Source organism: Aspergillus tanneri (assembly GCF_003426965.1).
Source record: "Aspergillus tanneri strain NIH1004 chromosome Unknown AapTan_6_pilon_pilon_pilon, whole genome shotgun sequence".
NCBI lineage: Eukaryota > Fungi > Ascomycota > Eurotiomycetes > Eurotiales > Aspergillaceae > Aspergillus > Aspergillus tanneri.
This window is the reverse complement of record NW_022984633.1, coordinates 3156876-3175351: the sequence shown is the minus strand read 5'-3', so window position 1 is coordinate 3175351 and position 18476 is coordinate 3156876. Positions and strand designations below refer to the sequence as shown.

Below are 18476 nucleotides of genomic sequence, written 5' to 3'. Positions count from 1 at the left end.
TAACTTTACCACTGGTCCACTATCTTACTAACTACCTTGCTGACCCTGACTCCTTAAGGACATGTTTTGAAGCCTATTCAGTGTAAAATATAACCAACTTAGCTGGATTCTTCAGGCAAGCTAATTCAGGTTGTAAAGGACGAATATTGTAAGGGGCTAGAGCCCCTCAGCCTACTCGGGCCCTCAGCCCTCGTGTTTCCTTTCTCCTCGCCTGCCACATGATTAGTATATTGATTAGTACACTCTATCATGTGACTTCCCCCTTACTTCGCAAATCGTCTCATCGCTGTTTCCTCTTCTCTTTCCTCTTCGACGATTCCTTTTGTATCCACCCTAGTTATTAGGTTATAGAGGTTTAGCCCTTGACATTAGGAATCGTCCTTGTCTGCCTGTCTGCCCGCTCGCCTGCCCGCTTGTCCGCCCGCTCGCCTGCCTGCCTGCTCGCCCGCCCGCTTGCCTGCCTGTCCGCCAGTCTATGGGAATATCTTTACGATGTCCGACCCGAATCCACCCTCCTGCTTGTGCAGCAGCTCCAGCAAGAGCTCCAAAACCAGCGCCTTGATATTCAAAACCAGCGTAATGAAATACAGCAACTACGTGCGGACCTTGATGCTTCCCGAACAGATGTCCACCAGCTTCGTACGCAGCTTCTTTCCGTCCAGACACCCAGATCCCGCCTGCCAGATCCGCCTCGCTTTAACGGTAAACCATACACGCTTCGCACATGGCTCCCGTCAATTAAAGCAAAACTTCGATCAGACCAGCTCGTAGGAGCTGATGCTTTTGACTATGTATGGGATCGACTAGAACAGTCTCAGCAAGCTTCTGTCCTGCACCTCCGCCAATCTGCCGAAGAAAACCAGCTATGGGATCCTGAAGTTATTTTCTCTTTTTTTCAGCGTCTATGCCATAACCCACGGGAACAGCAGGAGGCTATTCAGCGCTTTACTTCTATACAACAGAGGGATGACGAATCGCTTATCGCCTACCTTGCTCGTTTTGAACGACTTTCATATGAAGCCAATGTAAACTCATGGCCAGATATATCACGTGTTACCACGCTACACCGGGGCTACGGCCTAATCTCCGTCGAATACTAGAAGACTCGAATAATTCTCTCTTTGATCTTCCCTATAATGAATATATTGAACTTGTCCAGAGTACCGATCGGCGTACCCGTCCTAGTCCAAAATCAGCCCCGAAACCAGCTTTGACCCCGAATACAGACCCAATGGATACTGATCCGGTCCGAGTCAACTCAGTTAAAATAAACCCCAATCCTGTTCATGTTGGCTCTGTGAGAGTAGCCCGAGCTGCTTCGCCTGTTTTATCTGATTCTTCTCATGAATCCACCACCTCTGACCGCCGCCGTTTCCGACTTGCGAATAATTTATGCCTTTACTGCGGTTCTAATGATCATTGGATCGCAGACTGCGATGCCCGCTCTACTTTGTCTGATACTTCCGAGAAACCTCCGAAAAAGCTTACAGCCCGCGCCAGCAACCCGCCTCGCTATTAGGCCTCCTTCGGAGGCCTTATATAGGGAAGGGGGGAGTAGTGTAAGGGGCTAGAGCCCCTCAGCCTACTCGGGCCCTCAGCCCTCGTGTTTACCTTTCTCCTCGCCTGCCACATGATTAGTATATTGATTAGTACACTCTATCATGTGACTTCCCCCCCCTTACTTCGCAATCGTCTCATCGCTGTTTCCTCTTCTCTTTCCTCTTCGACGATTCCTTTTGTATCCACCCTAGTTATTAGGTTATAGAGGTTTAGCCCTTGACAAATATAGTGGCTACTAAGGTTGTTGCGTTCTGTCATACAATCTCTGTTCACCTTGAGAAGGAACGAAGTGCTATGTTGGTCTGTAAGGGAAAGCAAGGGAAAATAATTATATTATATTATATACTGCTTCTCGAATAGGAATCGGTACTCAATTAGGTTTAGTTGGTAGTCTAATTAGAAGTCTGATAGTATATGTAAAAAGTTCGCTTATTATAATAATTAGCAGAACGTTACTGTCTATAGTGCTATATTAAGAATTGTTTAAATAGTTTTCACTCTGTGCCGCGTATTATTTTTTGTTTGACTTAAAAAATTAACCTAATACTGTATTTATTACAAAATCGACATATAATACTTCTATTGTTATAAATGTGTAGAAATATTCTATATATATTATTATTAATTTTACTACTCTAAGCCCCCTATAATAATTAATGATTAGTTAACTACAACTCTACGGCAGAGTCGTGCTTACAGTAATAAACTAATACCGAGGCCTTTTAAAGAACCTTGAATTAAAATGCTATTAATAAGATATTGGCTTTAAAAATGTAAGGGGCTAGCCTACTCGGGCCCTCAGCCCTCGTGTTTCCTTTCTCCTCGCCTGCCACATGATTAGTATATTGATTAGTACACTCTATCATGTGACTTCTTCGCCCCCTTATTTCGCAATCGTCTCATCGCTGTTTCCTCTTCTCTTTCCTCTTCGACGATTCCTTTTGTATCCACCCTAGTTATTAGGTTATAGAGGTTAAGCCCTTGACAAAAAAAACCGATCCTTAATCTCTTCTTCGAATAGATTAAGATAATATGCAGAACGCCCGTAGATAAGGTTATTTAACGCGTTCTTAAGATACTACTGTAACTTTGCGTTACCATGTAGGCAGCTTATAATAAAGATATAGGCCTAAACTTGGCCAATTCCCGACCTATTATTAAATTATACCCGTTTTCTCGACTGCCCTTAGTCCTAGGATCTTGGTGTCCTAAATAGCTTTATAACCTACTGCTCCCAGAGAGTAAATGTAGAGAGAAGTGGGTTTATAAATAATATAGGAAGTTGCATAGAATAAATAGGATGGAAATATATATTATGTTTTTGGTTGCAATTTTACTAGTAATAGTAGTATTCATACTCGGATCTGTCAGCTCTAAGCAGAGAGCCGGAAAAGGTCCCGTTCCGACGGCTGGGCCAACCGTCAGGGCAGTTAGATTAGTTATTGCAATTATATTATTATTGCGCCAATTATAAAATATTATTAATAGTTGTGGTAAATGAAAAGGGGGAAAAAAATAATAATAACTTTTCTTTTTGTACTTTTATATGTATATATAGCTTTTATTTTTTACAACCTCATATTCGCTATGTATTCATTTGTCTCTCAGGTATTAGACGTAATAGTTAATGTAATAATTTATTACCAAAAATCTGGGTTTCTAATCTTGCCAAATATTATCTATCTAATGCATATAAATATTTTAAATATTAACTTAGAAGTACAATCCTGCAGAGTATAAGCCCTTCTTTGTAGGGTGTATGTTAAATACTAAGCTTAGCCTTAGTATTATATTGTTAACTAATATATTAAAAAAAAAATTATATAAACTAGTGCATCCATGCCTTACTTTTAACCTGAACTAACCTTGGTGGACAGTGGCAGGTATATTGGGTGTCGACCAAAACGGATCTGTATTACTGATTATACAGCATCCTCTCGGTCTGACTTTGTTCCTTTGTTGACCATTTTTATTCAGTTCTTCCAGATAGATTCAGTCAGAGAGACCTTACTTTTCAATATAGATGGATCCTTACCCATAGATCAGTGATACTAGCTCATATGTATTCAGCTGGCCGACATTAGGCGACACTGGTAATTTAACAGTGATTTTTTATCTAGGTTAGTAAGAAGGCCGGTTTTTAATTAACTAGATATTAAAAGATTAATAGTTTTTAGTAAAATTTGGTAAGATTTAGGCAGTGTTTTAGTAGTTTTTTCTAATAGTTATATTAGCGTTAATGTTTTTCTAAATATTATTTTACAAATGATGTATTTGCTATATTTTTATTGGTAACCTATTAATTATATTCTGAACAGGCTATTTTTTCCACTATACTAAGTAGTTGTAAGTATTTTTAAACCTTTAACTTCCCATTTGTCGTCATCCCCCAGCTTAGGTATTAATAGCTAGCTTCCATGGTAACTTTAAGCAAATATTTTTTATTAATAGTCCCACAAGATCGATCTCCTTGATTAAAATTTATAGCTTTATAATACTTATTATTATAGTTTTTTTTTTTTTAATTTACTAATATCCTTTTAATCTTAATCTTATCTCATTTAAGTTTTTAAACTTTTGCCAGTATAGCTAGGACCTCCTCTAAGAAAATACCGTCCTTGATTGTTGCACACTTATACAGGTCGGAACTGCATAAGTGGTTCTCAGCTGTCGCCTTAGCTTGTTCGTCCATACTTCGAGCGTTTGACCTCGCCCCACCTTCAATTTTCAACTTCACACTAATCAATGGAATACCATGCATTCTACCTCTGAGCTTTCGTGTTTTACATTGATACGGATATAAAATTTAGGCAAATAAGGATAATATTGCCTATTCTATAAGCTCTAACAGGTTATAAGCCCTTTGCCTACTTCTCTACTAGTTTCCTCCATCCTCTTTACATTCTAGATTGTTTTAAGCCAAACAGATACTCTGCTTTTATTCCTTTCGGAAATTATCCCAGAAGCGGCCCGAACTGATTACCTTTACAAGTGCCAAGATGGCCTATCAAATGGAGAGATCGAATAATATTAAAGCTGTGGGTTTATTAGGATCAGGAGATTCCATGGGAGGGAATACAGGGTCTGGTGAAGGATTTATATCCTTATCAATAAACCCAGAGATGAAAGATGTTAATAACCTTAATGGCAATGCCAAAGCTGACGAAGCAGCTAAGTATAGAGCAGAATGGATAAGTAAATACTATAAATGCCCCATCTCAGTTAGCCACCTCTAACGAGAGCTCAAAGCGAAGTGCCTTGGGGATTGGGACATAGCATGGGGAAAAGCAAAAAAAAAGTGATCAATACAGGGGCTTTAATTCCATAGCTTCATGGAAACCAAGCCCCCTAAAGCTCCCCAAGCAGACCTGGTCAACCGTCATCCAGCTAAAGCTAGGGCATGGCTTTTCAGATCCTATCTAGTTCGAACACCTAACTATGATAGTGATATATGCACATCGTGCCACAGTAATAAACCCCACACTCCACACCACCTTCTCCTTCAATGCCCTGTATTTAGGGACATCAGAAGAGTCTATAGAGACCCTTTACAAAAAAGACCTAAATTTGCCTTTTAAAAACTCTTCACGAAGAAAGCAGGGCAAGAACAGCTGATCAAATTCCTAAAGGAAACTGGAATCGCCACTAGAAAGTGGCTCTTGAATCCCTAGGGAAAACAAAAAGAAAAACAAAAACAAAATAAAAATAAAAAACCATCTGGAATTTAGCATGTTTCAACCCATTCTTTAAGGTCCCCCCAATCCTAGAATGTCATATTGCTTAGTTATGTTTGATTTTACCCACCATTTACGTACCTGTTTGTTAGTTCAAATCCTACCACCCCTGGGGTGGTAGATAGAGCATGTATAGTCTCTGACTGAAAAAAGCTCTATGATATGAAAGAATAATAATAATAATAATAACCAGAGAAAATTATTTTTAAATCTCTGCCAGACAAGATTAACAGCCCGCCTAATAAAATTAAAAGGTAGAACTAACTACAAAGACTGTGAATTTATATATACATGACTATTTTAACTAGGCCTTTTTAATTTTAGAATCCTATGAATGGGACAAAAGTATCTAAAACCCTAAAAAAAGGTTAATTGGTTTTATAATTAAAAAAAAGAATCTTATAATTCCAAGTATATATACGACCCATGGTTGACATAAAATATTTAAAATAATTAAAAATATTACTTTAGGCCTTCGGTATATATTTAAAGCATATAAAAAAAAGTACAGTTAGTTTAAACCACATTTATAAAAATAGAATATTTTATTGAATATTAAATTACAGTTAAATAATTAAAACTAAAGTGCCCTATTAGTTAGTATTGCACCTTAATCTTTTAAGTTAAAGACTTTAAATTAAATAGCTAGAATTAATATATATCATCCAATACTGCTGCTGCAGCTTGTTTATCTCCGAGCTATTTTACTAGTTTAGCTTTATTAGGCCTGCTGGAGATTTATAGCTTAAAAGTATTTAATATTTCTAGTATTTTAAAGTGTGCAGTGTTTTAATATTCATTTTAAAGCAGATCTAATAATTTTGTAAATATAATAATCTAATTAAACAGTATGTAAATTTAGCTAGTAATATATTAATTTCTATCTTCCTATAGTTTTTTAATTAGTATTTTTAAAGTTACATTTTAAAGTTATAGATCCTCTATGCACCCCCCTTAATATCTGGACTAGATGTTTTAGGTACTGATGGCATAAAGGGTAAATTGGATCTGTTAGGGGTAAGGTATTTAAAGCTTCGCGAGTTATAAAGTTATTTAGATTTTAAATTACTAAAGATTTGGAGCAAAGCATCCCCGCTAAGTTAGAATTTATTATTTTCTACCACAATTAACAGGGAGTTATTAACACTTTAATGATTTTTAAAGCTATTTAGGTTTTAAGTCTCTATAAATCTAGGTAGCTGTATTATATAGCTTCTAATTCCTGGGATATTTATCTAGGTGCAGGTACTAATAGTTGTATAGATTCATATTTTAGGTAATAATAGTACCTGCAGCGATTTCCTGTTTTTTAGTTATTTTATTTAAAGTCTCTAGCACGGTTGCTATTTAAAAACTCATGGTTTTAGCTAGATTACCCCTTTTAAGTTTAATTTATTTGATTTGCTTCAGTTTCTTGGATAGTAGTAATTTACTAAAAAGTTTTACCACTGCAGCTGCAGCCTATATTATATTAACAGGATAGTACATTTACCTTCTCTATACTATTACAAGGTCTTATTTAGAAATAGTGTCTGCAGTTAAAGCTTAAGCCCAAGCTTGGTAACCCTTTTCTCAGTAAATGATATATATACTGGAGGAACAGAACATTGGCCATGACAAGACTTGGCTCATAATTCCATCTATATCAACTGTCGAGCTGGTTGGATATACAGAACAAACTACTAAACACCCTAGACTAAAAAGCTATAAAATTAAAATTCTAATTATATACTAAGAGAATAATAAATCTATCCTTGTTACTATATTAGCTTGAAGCTATAAAAAATATATAATATTCAAATTCTAAAAAAAAATACAAGAATTATCCCTGGAAAGCAGGTATTTAACTCAAAAGTTAATAAGAAAGGATATATAACTAAATTCTAAGCCGGTTAGGTAGCCAGTGGTAACTACTAATAACCTGGTATTAACTATAAAGTTATATTACCTAGTAGATACAGAGATTTCTTTAAAAATATTTATTTCCATAGTAATTAAGAAATTGGCCTGGGAGTAATGTGATATGATATTTACATATCTAAATATTTAAAAGCAAGCAGGTAATAATAATACAACCCACTAACTTCTATATTAAAAATAAGGATTATATTTTGCCTATATTAGGCCCTATATAGTCTACGCCAAGCTGCTTTTTTTATAGTACCAAACTTTTATAGTTAAATAGTATGTGATTTTAACTAATCCTAGAAAACCTTTATTATTAAATATATAAACGTTAGAAACTGTATATTTTACTATTATATATATAATACAATAATATTAAATAGTAAGGACCAATTACCCGCGATGCTTTTTTTAGACTTAGGAAATTAGGAAAACCCAAGCGCTTTCTAAGCTATAATATTTATTAGGATTATAAAAACTAACTTTAATAAACCCAGGTTTCACAAGCTAAAGCTATAATAATCCTATAAAGCTATAATAATCCTATTAATTTAGCTAAATATTAATATTTTAGTAAATACTTAAACTAGCTTACTATTAAAATATATCCTAATATCTGATATGAAAGCTTTTTTAAAGCCAGTAGTAGTGTTAGACTGAAAAGCAAAAAATGCCTACATGTATAGAATACACCTCGCTGCAGACTGTAAAAAAGGCCTGGAAGTATATGTTAACACTGCCCACCAAGATATAAAAATAAAAGAACTTTAAAAGGGATTCTTATTTTTTACACCGGATTACCCATCTCCTGGATTAAAAAGTAATTAATAGAGGCCCTATTAGGCACTATTGCAAAGTACTGTGTCTGTAAATACTGCTGTTAAAAAAGCAACCTGGATTTAAAAGCTTGTAATTACTTTCAAGCTGGAAACTAGTTTTAAACCTATATAAATTTACACTAATAGTAACATACACTTAAAATCCTTCGAGGTGCTTACACACCTACAACTAGGTAATTATACACAGGCTTGGCAAATCATTGCCAAGCCTGATTAAACGACCAATTCCTTTTTGTCATAGACGTTTATATAAGTAAAATAATGTGAAATTTAATCATATTAAGTTTTTCTACTAATATGGTAAATATAAGGACCAAGCTTTGGAAAAGGAAATTTTTTTAAGGCTGTGTAAAAATATAAGTATAATTAAGATTACTATATCTTAGATACTCGAAACTACTATTTTAGGAAACCTTTAAGTTTTAGGACCTCCGGGCGATAGTGCTTACTAAATAGGCATAGCATCCTAGTAAGTAACCTCCCACAAGGGTGAAAGCACCGTGTAAATTAGTTTAGTTAATCAATTTGATCAAGGATTCATGAAGCTGAATATCGCTTATATCTATGAGCTCTGACATAACTAAATTATTAATAATATAAATCTAATAAAAATTATTTCTCTAATTAAAATACTAAGAATAATAAACCTTAAGAATCCGAATATAATTAAAATAACTAATGTTTTAGTGATTAACCTATATTACTATCCTATTACTGCAAAGGGATTAAATGCCTCGCTATTTAATGACTAGATATACACAGAGGAAAATCGCTAGGAAGGAAATAAAAAGCGAAGCGGAGACGAAGCGTGGGTTCTCATACTACGTGTCATGTGACTGCAATAAGCTGAACAATCATAAGCGCCGATTGCGGTGAAGGCGAAAGCGAAGGCGAGCAATATACAGGCGTAGCCTGCGACATATACATACACTCTAATAGTATTAATTAATAAGTTATATTATAAAATTATTAATTATATTAAGCTCTGAAAAATAATTTTAAATAATAAAATTTAGCATAATTATTAAATAATTCATTAATGTAAGTTACGTATTAGGTTCAAGTGCCTATATTAAAAAAATATATATCATTTGTAAAGCCTTTTCTACAGCTTTATATAAAAAATGAAAATTTATTTGACCTATTAAGCCTGATAAAAATTAATAAGTTTTTCCAAGCTGCAAATAAATATTAAATCTTAATAGTTAAATATGTAATACCTGCACCATTATATTAGAAAATATAAAAAAGGAGATTAAATTTCACTTTTAAAATAGGTCTTTTACATATGTTTGGTAACCAAGGGTAGGTAGCTAAATTTAAGGCTAAAATATATAACCGTGGAATAGTCTCTAGATTATTTATAATATATCTAGATACTTCTGGAACCCCAAGAACTTTATTTGGCTTCATAGTGGCTTTTAACCTTGCCTTTTTATATAGTACTTTAGACAAGTGTGATAAATCTACTTGGCCGGGTAGATTAACCGGTCAGCTAGGTAAGATAGTAGAAGAGAACATCATTATATCTTATGCCAAGATATATTAAAAACTAATCCTTGATGTCTTCTTCGAATAGATCAAGATTATTATATATAGGACGCCCACAAGGTAACGATACAGTCAACGACGATACATCAACGCGTCATTAAGATACTACCATAGTTTTGCGTCACTGTTTACTCAGCTTACGATAACGATTCAGGACCCGAGCCCGGCCGATTCTCGGCCTATCCTTCACAATAAGGCTATTATTTGTATATAATTTTAAATCAAGTATTATATGAATTAAGAAGCAATATTACTATTATTATAGCAAAAAGAAATAGGTAAGGCCCTAAAAAAACTAGGTCTAACCTAGTCCCTAAAGACATGCCTATTTTGAAATAAATATCTTAATAATATAATTATATTATGTCGGAGGCGGTAGGGGGAAGTAAGGTATAGTGAATATTTAATATCTTTAATAGATTCTTATATTCTTATAATAATAATATATTAAAGAATAAATAGATTAAATTGCTTGTCTTATTATTATAAAAATTGCTTCTAAAGACCTGCTTTTATATTTATATTTTGGTTTCCTTTTGGGTAATTAAATCTGTATTAAAGTTCAGGTAAGACTTGCTTTAAAATTAACAGAGTTATATGGCCAATCAATTTCTTATAAAATCTTATTAAAACAGATTAAAATATTTTATAGTTTTCTGTAATATATAAATTATAACTTATAATTTTTCCATGGTTTTGCTAATATTTTATAGCAGGAATTAGTATTTAATATTAATATTAGGCTCTATTTCTAACACACACCCCTCAGCTTTTAATATATGTGGGTATATTAAAGCTAATAAAGTAGGTATATTAAACAATCCCTTTTTTTTTAATAATTTTTAATAAAATATCTTGCATGTTAAGGACTTTAGTAAAATTTTTATAATTCTAATTTAACAATAATTTAGACTATCTGCAGGCATTTTTTAAAACTTAATATTTATTAGATATCTAGGTTTTTATTTTAAATCTCCTGCCAAAGCTAATAATTTTAGACATTAATATGCTTCAATTTTGTTTTAAATATTAATTTTTTTTTTTTGGTTAAAAGATTAATTATTTAATAGTTATTACAGAATTTGAAACTTTTGATTTAGTATTCCAGTAATTTAAATAGTTGCTTCCACTAATATAATTATTTGGTTGTATTTAAAATAGCTAATAATTTAGCTTTAGTAGTAAAAGTAGTAACTGTTTTTACTTTTTAACTACCTAATTAATAGGTCTATTAAATAATACGCATATATAGCCTTTGGAACTTTTTTAACCTAGGTTATATATACAGCATTACTGGCTAATATAAATATTAATTTAGATAAATCTAAATTATTAATTTTTGGATATCCTAAATATTCTATGGCTAGATATCTTAAGCTATATAAAAAAGAAATTGCATAATTTATTATATTTATATATTTTAATTTAGGATTTAGTAAAAATTTAGTATTTGTATTAATTTTGCAGTGTTAGGTCTAGAAATTATTATAGTATATAAGGCAGACCCAACTTTTTACTATTATTTATTGATATATTAATCTAAAGCTTTATAATTATTATTATTATTAGTGTTTTTAAATAGGTTTTTGGATAGTAAAGGGGTTTTAGGTGATTTTTAATCTATAAGGTAAAATTTAAATATAATTTTTTTAATATAGGTATTTTAATATATTTATAATTTTCTATCAGGTCTGTCCCTAATAATTCCTATATTAAGAAACTTAATTATTTTACTAAGATCTTTTATTTTATGTCTTTAAAAACTTAGTCTTAAATTTTTAAATAGCTGTTTAATTCTTTGCATGATATAATATAATTATATTATTAACAAAAATTATTAAAATAAGGTATTTATTTTGAAATAGGTATAGGTGTTTGGGGACTAGTTTTAGACCCAATTCTTTTAGTATTTTACCTAATTTTTTATTTTGCTATAATAGTGGCAATCTTCTTAATTTATATAGTGCTTGATTTAATTTTAGAGCTTTATTTTTTTAACAAAAGCCAGGCAAAAATTAAATATAAACAGTCTTATCTAGAGCACTATTTAAAAAAGGTGTTATCTATGTTAAATTGTATAAATTTAAGGTTAAAAGCTGCTATTAAGGCAAATAAAGTTCTTAGGGTTCTTAAAGCTAGGGTATTTATAATCTAAAGATCATATCTAATATATATTCTAGCTTAAACCTAGCTAGATATTCTTGGGTATTAAACTTATATATAAAGACCTATTTTAAAGGTAAAATTTAATAACCCTTTATATTATTCTTTAATATAGTGGTCGAGGTATTTATATTATTTGTTGGAAATCAGGATGCCTAAGGCACCTTTGTATATCCTAGTCCCACAGCGATGTAATATATCATATCCAGGGGCTAAGGGACATGTAGACATAAGGAAGCGTTTGTCTACACTTTTTTTACAAGATAAAAAAACATACTCACCACGCGACACTAGATCGCACAATAGTTTTAATATACTATCCAGTCACCGCTATCCTAGCACCTTACGACATAGCTTCTTCCCCGAGATTTTTAAGAGGTTATAAGCCCGGCTGCGCACTAGGTACTGCTAAGGTTGTAAAGCTAGCAAATAGTTAGGCCTAGTTACGCCTGCAGTAAATAGACTGCGTAGAGTTATTATTAGTGTTGTTAAAGGGCCCTGACTTTGGTAATAGACTGCAAAGCTTGGAGTTTTAATTAAAAAAGAATATATTCCCTTATTACTAGCTAGCTCTCGCGAGGATATAATATTTCCTTGAAGTGCTTACCAGCTAGAAAAGCCTATTATAGTACGCGATTATACTACTAGGATAATAAAAAGGTGTTCGCACCTAGATGCTGTATATTATTTAGTTACTAATAAAAATTACAAAGTTAGACTTACGCAGTGTTTTAATAAAATAAATAAAGTATATAAAGGATATTCTAGTAGTCCTGCAAAAAAAAGTAAATACTATACTTATCTTATTATTATTTTACTTTGTTACTTCTAATATCTAATATATACAACTTTACCAAACTACAAGAAATTATATTATTAATTATAAAATTAGACTTACCTAACTCGCCTACTGGAAACTGTAGTCTATAACCCTTTACTATACCAGTTTCAGAAATAACAACACCTGTATTAAACATGACCTCGCAGGTTTAATCTAACTATAATAAAAATATTATTAAAAGGCCTTCTATAATTAATACTTTACCTTTTTAAATAATATCTGATAGCGTAAACCTAAATAATATAAATGAATAGTTTAATATTTTTAAAAAAGCAGTGGATAGTAAAAAGCTTTGGTAAATTATTATAGGTCCTAAATAACTAGACTAATATACAAACAGAGCTATTACTGCTTTTATTTATTAACTTGTTCCTAACAGTAAACACGACCTCCTTAACTGGTATAATATAGCAAAAAAGTAGTTTAAGGCTTTAAAAAAAAATAGCAATTATTATAACCTAGTATTACGCGAGAAAAACTAGCTAAATTTTATAGCTACTACAAGCTAAAGGATATTTTTATTTAGGACGCCTATAACCAACTTTATAAAATAATATATAAATTACAAGCGAAACTACTACACATGCAAGAAGCCTTAAATAAAAAAATAATATTTAATTAACTTCCCGCATCGCTCCCAGACAAATACAAAGCAGTACAAGATATGCTTAATACCTAAGAAGTTTTTAAAAAAAATATTAATAATACCCTTAAAACACTAGAAAAAAAGGAGAATAAGTTAAAAAAGTGTAAAAGTAAGGCTGTATACCTAGCTTAAAACTACTAGAAAGGTTAAAAGGGATTTTAATACTAATAATATAATTATAATTATAGCTATTTAAGACACCGAGACGCAACGCGATTAAAAATATAATAAAAATTCTTATTAGTAATATAGCACCTCTAGTAAAAGCTTTAACTACAAGCCAAGAAAGTAATCGTATCAAGCTGCTGCTAAAAGAAATAAAGAACCTTGTTATATTATATATAATAGCAAATACCTATGGGATAAGTACCCAGATTACTCCGAACTTAAAAAGCTATATATAAAACTCCGAAAGCACTACTAAAAAAAACAGAAAAAAGTATATATATATAACACAGACTCGCAAAATATTTTATATATTCCTGGCTTAAATATAAATCTAGTTTTTATCCGTGTCCTTTACAAGGACTGCGAGGTATTATTGCTAAAAAGGGTATATTATTTTACTGCAACTAAATATTAGTATTATAGGTAATAATTAAAAATAACCTGTATATTATTAATTTTTATTAAATATTGCAGAATGCGCCTATACAATATAAAAAATTAGTAATTTACTAAAACTAGGACCCCATATGCATCGCGATAAAAAGGAAAAAAATATATATAATTTATAGTATTAATAAATAGGTTATTTTTATAAAAGCAAGCTGTAAAACTCTACTAGATAGAAGAACAGACTTACCACGCGATACTAGATCGCACGATAGTTTTAATATACTATCCAGTCACTGCTATCCTAGCACCTCACGACATAGCTTCTTCCCCGAGATTCTCAACATTATTTAATTATTAAAATTTAATATTTGCAGCTTGAATAAACCTGTTTTTAAAAAAATAGTCTAATAGTTCTAACCAATTTTTTAGTGGGTTTGGTAAATCTTTTTAATAAAATTTCTTGTCTTTTTTATATAAAGCTGTAAAAAAGGCTTTAAAACGGCTTTCTAGAGGTTCTTAAGTATTTTCGTTAATTAGATTATTAGAATATATTCTAAGCTATAAAATTAATTTTTATTAAAAATACAATCTCTGGCTAAAATAATCCTATTTTAGCTAGGAATCCATATTTTTTATATATTAAAGATAATATAGCCTACTAAAAACTCTATATATGCCCTAGGACTAAACCTTTAGATTTAAAATAAATGGTTTCTAGGTTATAATATATATCTAGGTTTTTTCAGGCAATTTTTTATATAAGGTTTTATATAGGGTTTTCCACCCTAATTACTTAGTAAAAGTCCGATTTAGAATATATATAGCTAATTTAATTACTTCTAGCTATAAGACTTTAGGCAAATTAACGCAAGATTTCTGTCACTGAATAATTTCTTAAATTTTGAATTGGTTTTTAATATATTTTAAAATATATTAAATAGATTAATTAATTTAATATTTTTAGGTTAATATTATCCCTAAATAATACTTGGTTACTGGGTTATAAGTATATAAAATATATAAATCCCGTTCTTAAAGTTATTATATTTTATAAATTTAATAAAAATATTATTTACTGTATCTTTTAAATAACTTATAACCTTTTTACTGGGGTGCCTAAGACATTGGTGCTATATATATACAAAAGCTGTTTTTAATATTAGTTAGAGTTTCTGTGGGTTATAAATAATTAATTATTTTAGTTATTTTGATTTAAATTATCCCATTTAATTAAAAATCTTGATTAGTCTTTAATATACAGATAGGCTTTTAGTTATAATTTTTCTAAGGCAATTATTTTAAATATTATAATATAGTCCTGCAGCCTTCGCTTTTAATACAAAGACTAAATTATAAAAGTTGGGAATATATATAGTATTTAAAAGCCTAAACTATATATTATTTTTTTAATAATTTTAAGGGGAAATAATTACACGGACAAGGCCTTTGTATAGTATAATTATTATTATTTTTAAATATTGCCTAAGCAATATTTATCTGTTATTAAACTTTGGTTTAGTTTAATCGAATCCTTAAACTTAGTTATTTAGAAAAATAAAGGTATTTTTTTATTATTTTCTTTTTTTTATTAGCTTATCCTTCCATAATTCTGCAAAATTCGGTAAAATAATTAATAAAGTAGCTTTAATAAAATTATATAAAGGTTTTACACTGCTAAATTTTACCTATATTTAGCTCTACTGCTTTAGTATAGATATTTTCCAATTAGGAAATCTATAATTTAATAAAGACAACTCGAGGTGCTTTTAAATTATATAATATTTTTAAGTAATATACCTTTTTAGGATTTGTTAAAAGGTACTATTTTAAATTTTAATATTAATAATATATTTAAGGCTGAATTATTTCCTATAATAGCTTGCTTATTATTATAGGATATTAAATTAGTAATAATTAATAGTATATAAAAAATACTATTAATTATTTAATTATATTTAAATTTTATATTATATTCACGAATAGCATCACACCATAGGTCAGGTCATGCTTTTTAATATTAAGGTCTAGTATTAAACTAGCCCTTTTATTAACAGTGTACTAAGGCTTCCTTGGTATATTTGGTTTAATACCTATATCAGGATCTACATAATCCCAAACACCCTTATTTTAAGTAATAATGCTGATAATATTAAACCATAATAGCCAGTTATCTTGGCTTGATAGAATTGTTAACACAAACCCATATAGTATTAATATTAACATGCTTGATATTGATATTGATAAGTATAATAAGGTTTGTCCTATATATAGAACACCTTTATGAATTTGAAATAGTGAAGCAATTCGGGAAGGTATATTAAATAATATAGGTATTCGGCAGGTTAAATAATAAGATATAGAAAATAAGAATAAGATAAAATAATATTTACAGCTATACCAACCAGGCTTATAACTGTCAGAGGGAGGCGGTAGGGGAAGTAAGATATAGTAATATTAGTAATATTTTTAATAGATTCTTATATTTTTATAATAATAATATATTAAAGAATAAATAAATTAAATTGCTTGTCTTATTATTATAAAAATTGCTTCTAAAGACCTGCTTTTATATTTATATTTTGGTTTCCTTTTGGGTAATTAAATCTGTATTAAAGTTCAGGTAAGACTTGCTTTAAAATTAACAGAGTTATATAGCCAATTAATTTCTTATAAAATCTTATATAGATTAAAATATTTTATAGTTTTCTGCGACATATAAATTATGACTCATAATTTTTCAATGGTTTTGCTGATATTTTGCTGTAGTAATTGGTGCCTGATATATTAGGCTCCTATTTCCAACAATATATAATCTAATTTTAAAATACCACTTCGGTTTTACTTTAGGCCGAAAATACGAGATTATTGACTTAATTTAATATAAAAGTTAAAAAAAATTCACTAATAGAGATCGAAACTTGGGTGATAACTTTATAGAATATTACTAAAAAAAAAGGGTATAATTTATATAGAATCACCTCTAATACAACCAGAACAAAAATGCTTTTGCAGAAATATTAGGAGCTTTAATTATTAATAAAGCTCGACTATTAAGAAATTCTGCAAATCTACTAGAATATTTATAGGCTGAAACTGTTAAAACAGCTATTTATATTCTAAACCAAACTCCAAATAAGTAATTAGGGTTTTTAACTCCAACCAAACCCTATACAAGAAACTACTAATAAAACCTGGCTATATAACTGAAAAATAATTTATTTTAAATCTTAAAATATATAGATACAAAGCCTATACTCAAATTCCTACCTAGGCTGTAAAAGCTTAATCCTTAGGGCTAATATAGGTTTTCTAGTAGGCTATATTATATCGAATATTTGGAGAATATGGATTCCTAGCTAAAATTGTGTTATTTTAGCTCGAGACTGCATTTTTAATAAAAATCAATTTTATTAACTAAATAAATTACCAACTCTAATTAATAAACAGGTGAATTAAAAGCTTTATCCAAAGCCGAATTTAATAAGATTATTTAAATTATATCAGCCATATCAAGCAATAAATACGGTCTAAATCAATTCGAAAATCATGAAAACGTTGAGAATCTTGAAAATATTAAAAATACCGAAGATATCAAAATTAATAATAAAATTTTAGGTGATCAACCTATTTTACCTAACTAACCAAAATGACTAAAATAACGACCAAAATCATGGTATTTATAAAATTTATAAAACTTAAGGCAATCCTGCTAATTTCAAACAAGTTAGTAGGTTTAAAATATAACTAAACTCCGTTGCCAGATAAAAAATATAAATTATTTTATAAATCTTTCTCAGCAGCTTTATATAAAAATAAAAAAAATTCACCAAAAAGACTTACCAGGACCACCCAAAAACTGGCATGAATTATTAAATTATTTTGTTAAGAATAATTTTATTCAAGCTGCAAATATTAAATTTAAGCAGCTTGAAAATAAAAACACTTGGTTATTAATATTAAAAAAAAATATAAAAGATTAATAAATACTACTATTAAAATAGGTATTAACATATAAAACTAATAACCAAGGATATCTAGCTAAATTTAAAGCTAGAATACGCGTTAAAGATAACCTGCAAGTTTTAACTAATTTAGACATTAGGGCAGTTACCCTAGTATCTAAGATATTAAGGACTTTAATAGCCCTAATAGCTGTATTTAACCTTAAATCTATATAATTTAACATAGATAATGCATTTTTTAAATAGTCCTTTAGATAAGACTATTTATACTTAGCATCCACCTGGATATGGCCAAAAAGGCAAAGCTTTAAAAATAAAGCCTTATATGGTTTAAAGTGTTCCCCTTTACTATAGTAAAAGGAAATAGGAAAAACACTAATAAAATTAAGTCTAAAACCTATTTCTAAGGATCTATGCCTATTTCTAAATAATATACTTATATTAATAATCTTTGTTAATAATATAATTATATTATATCGTTCAAAAAATCATAAAATGCGCAGGAACTTAACTATAAATTGGATCTGCCAAGATACATATATTAAAAAAATTGCGAATCGTTTTCACCTAATTTAAAAACACCCAAAACACCTCTGCCGTTAGGAAACTTATTAAACAAGGGCCTGACCCTAATTATAAAGCGACTGCAGCTTTTATTAGAAGATATTAGTAGAAAAATAGGTCTAGCATATATGCAACCATAATATCTAGGCTTCA

The 18476-nt window shown here is 30.0% G+C and overlaps 1 protein-coding gene across 1 annotated transcript; it reads left to right on the top strand.

Annotated features, from left to right (window-relative positions):
- Positions 1-218: 218 nt before the first annotated feature.
- Positions 219-1519, top strand: ATNIH1004_009080 (uncharacterized protein; the record flags this gene model as incomplete). Its single annotated transcript, XM_033573680.1, has 3 exons — positions 219-225; positions 373-1025; positions 1160-1519. 3 exons carry the CDS (start codon positions 219-221, stop codon positions 1517-1519), a joined length of 1020 nt encoding a protein of 339 aa, XP_033424232.1.
- Positions 1520-18476: the final 16957 nt, after the last annotated feature.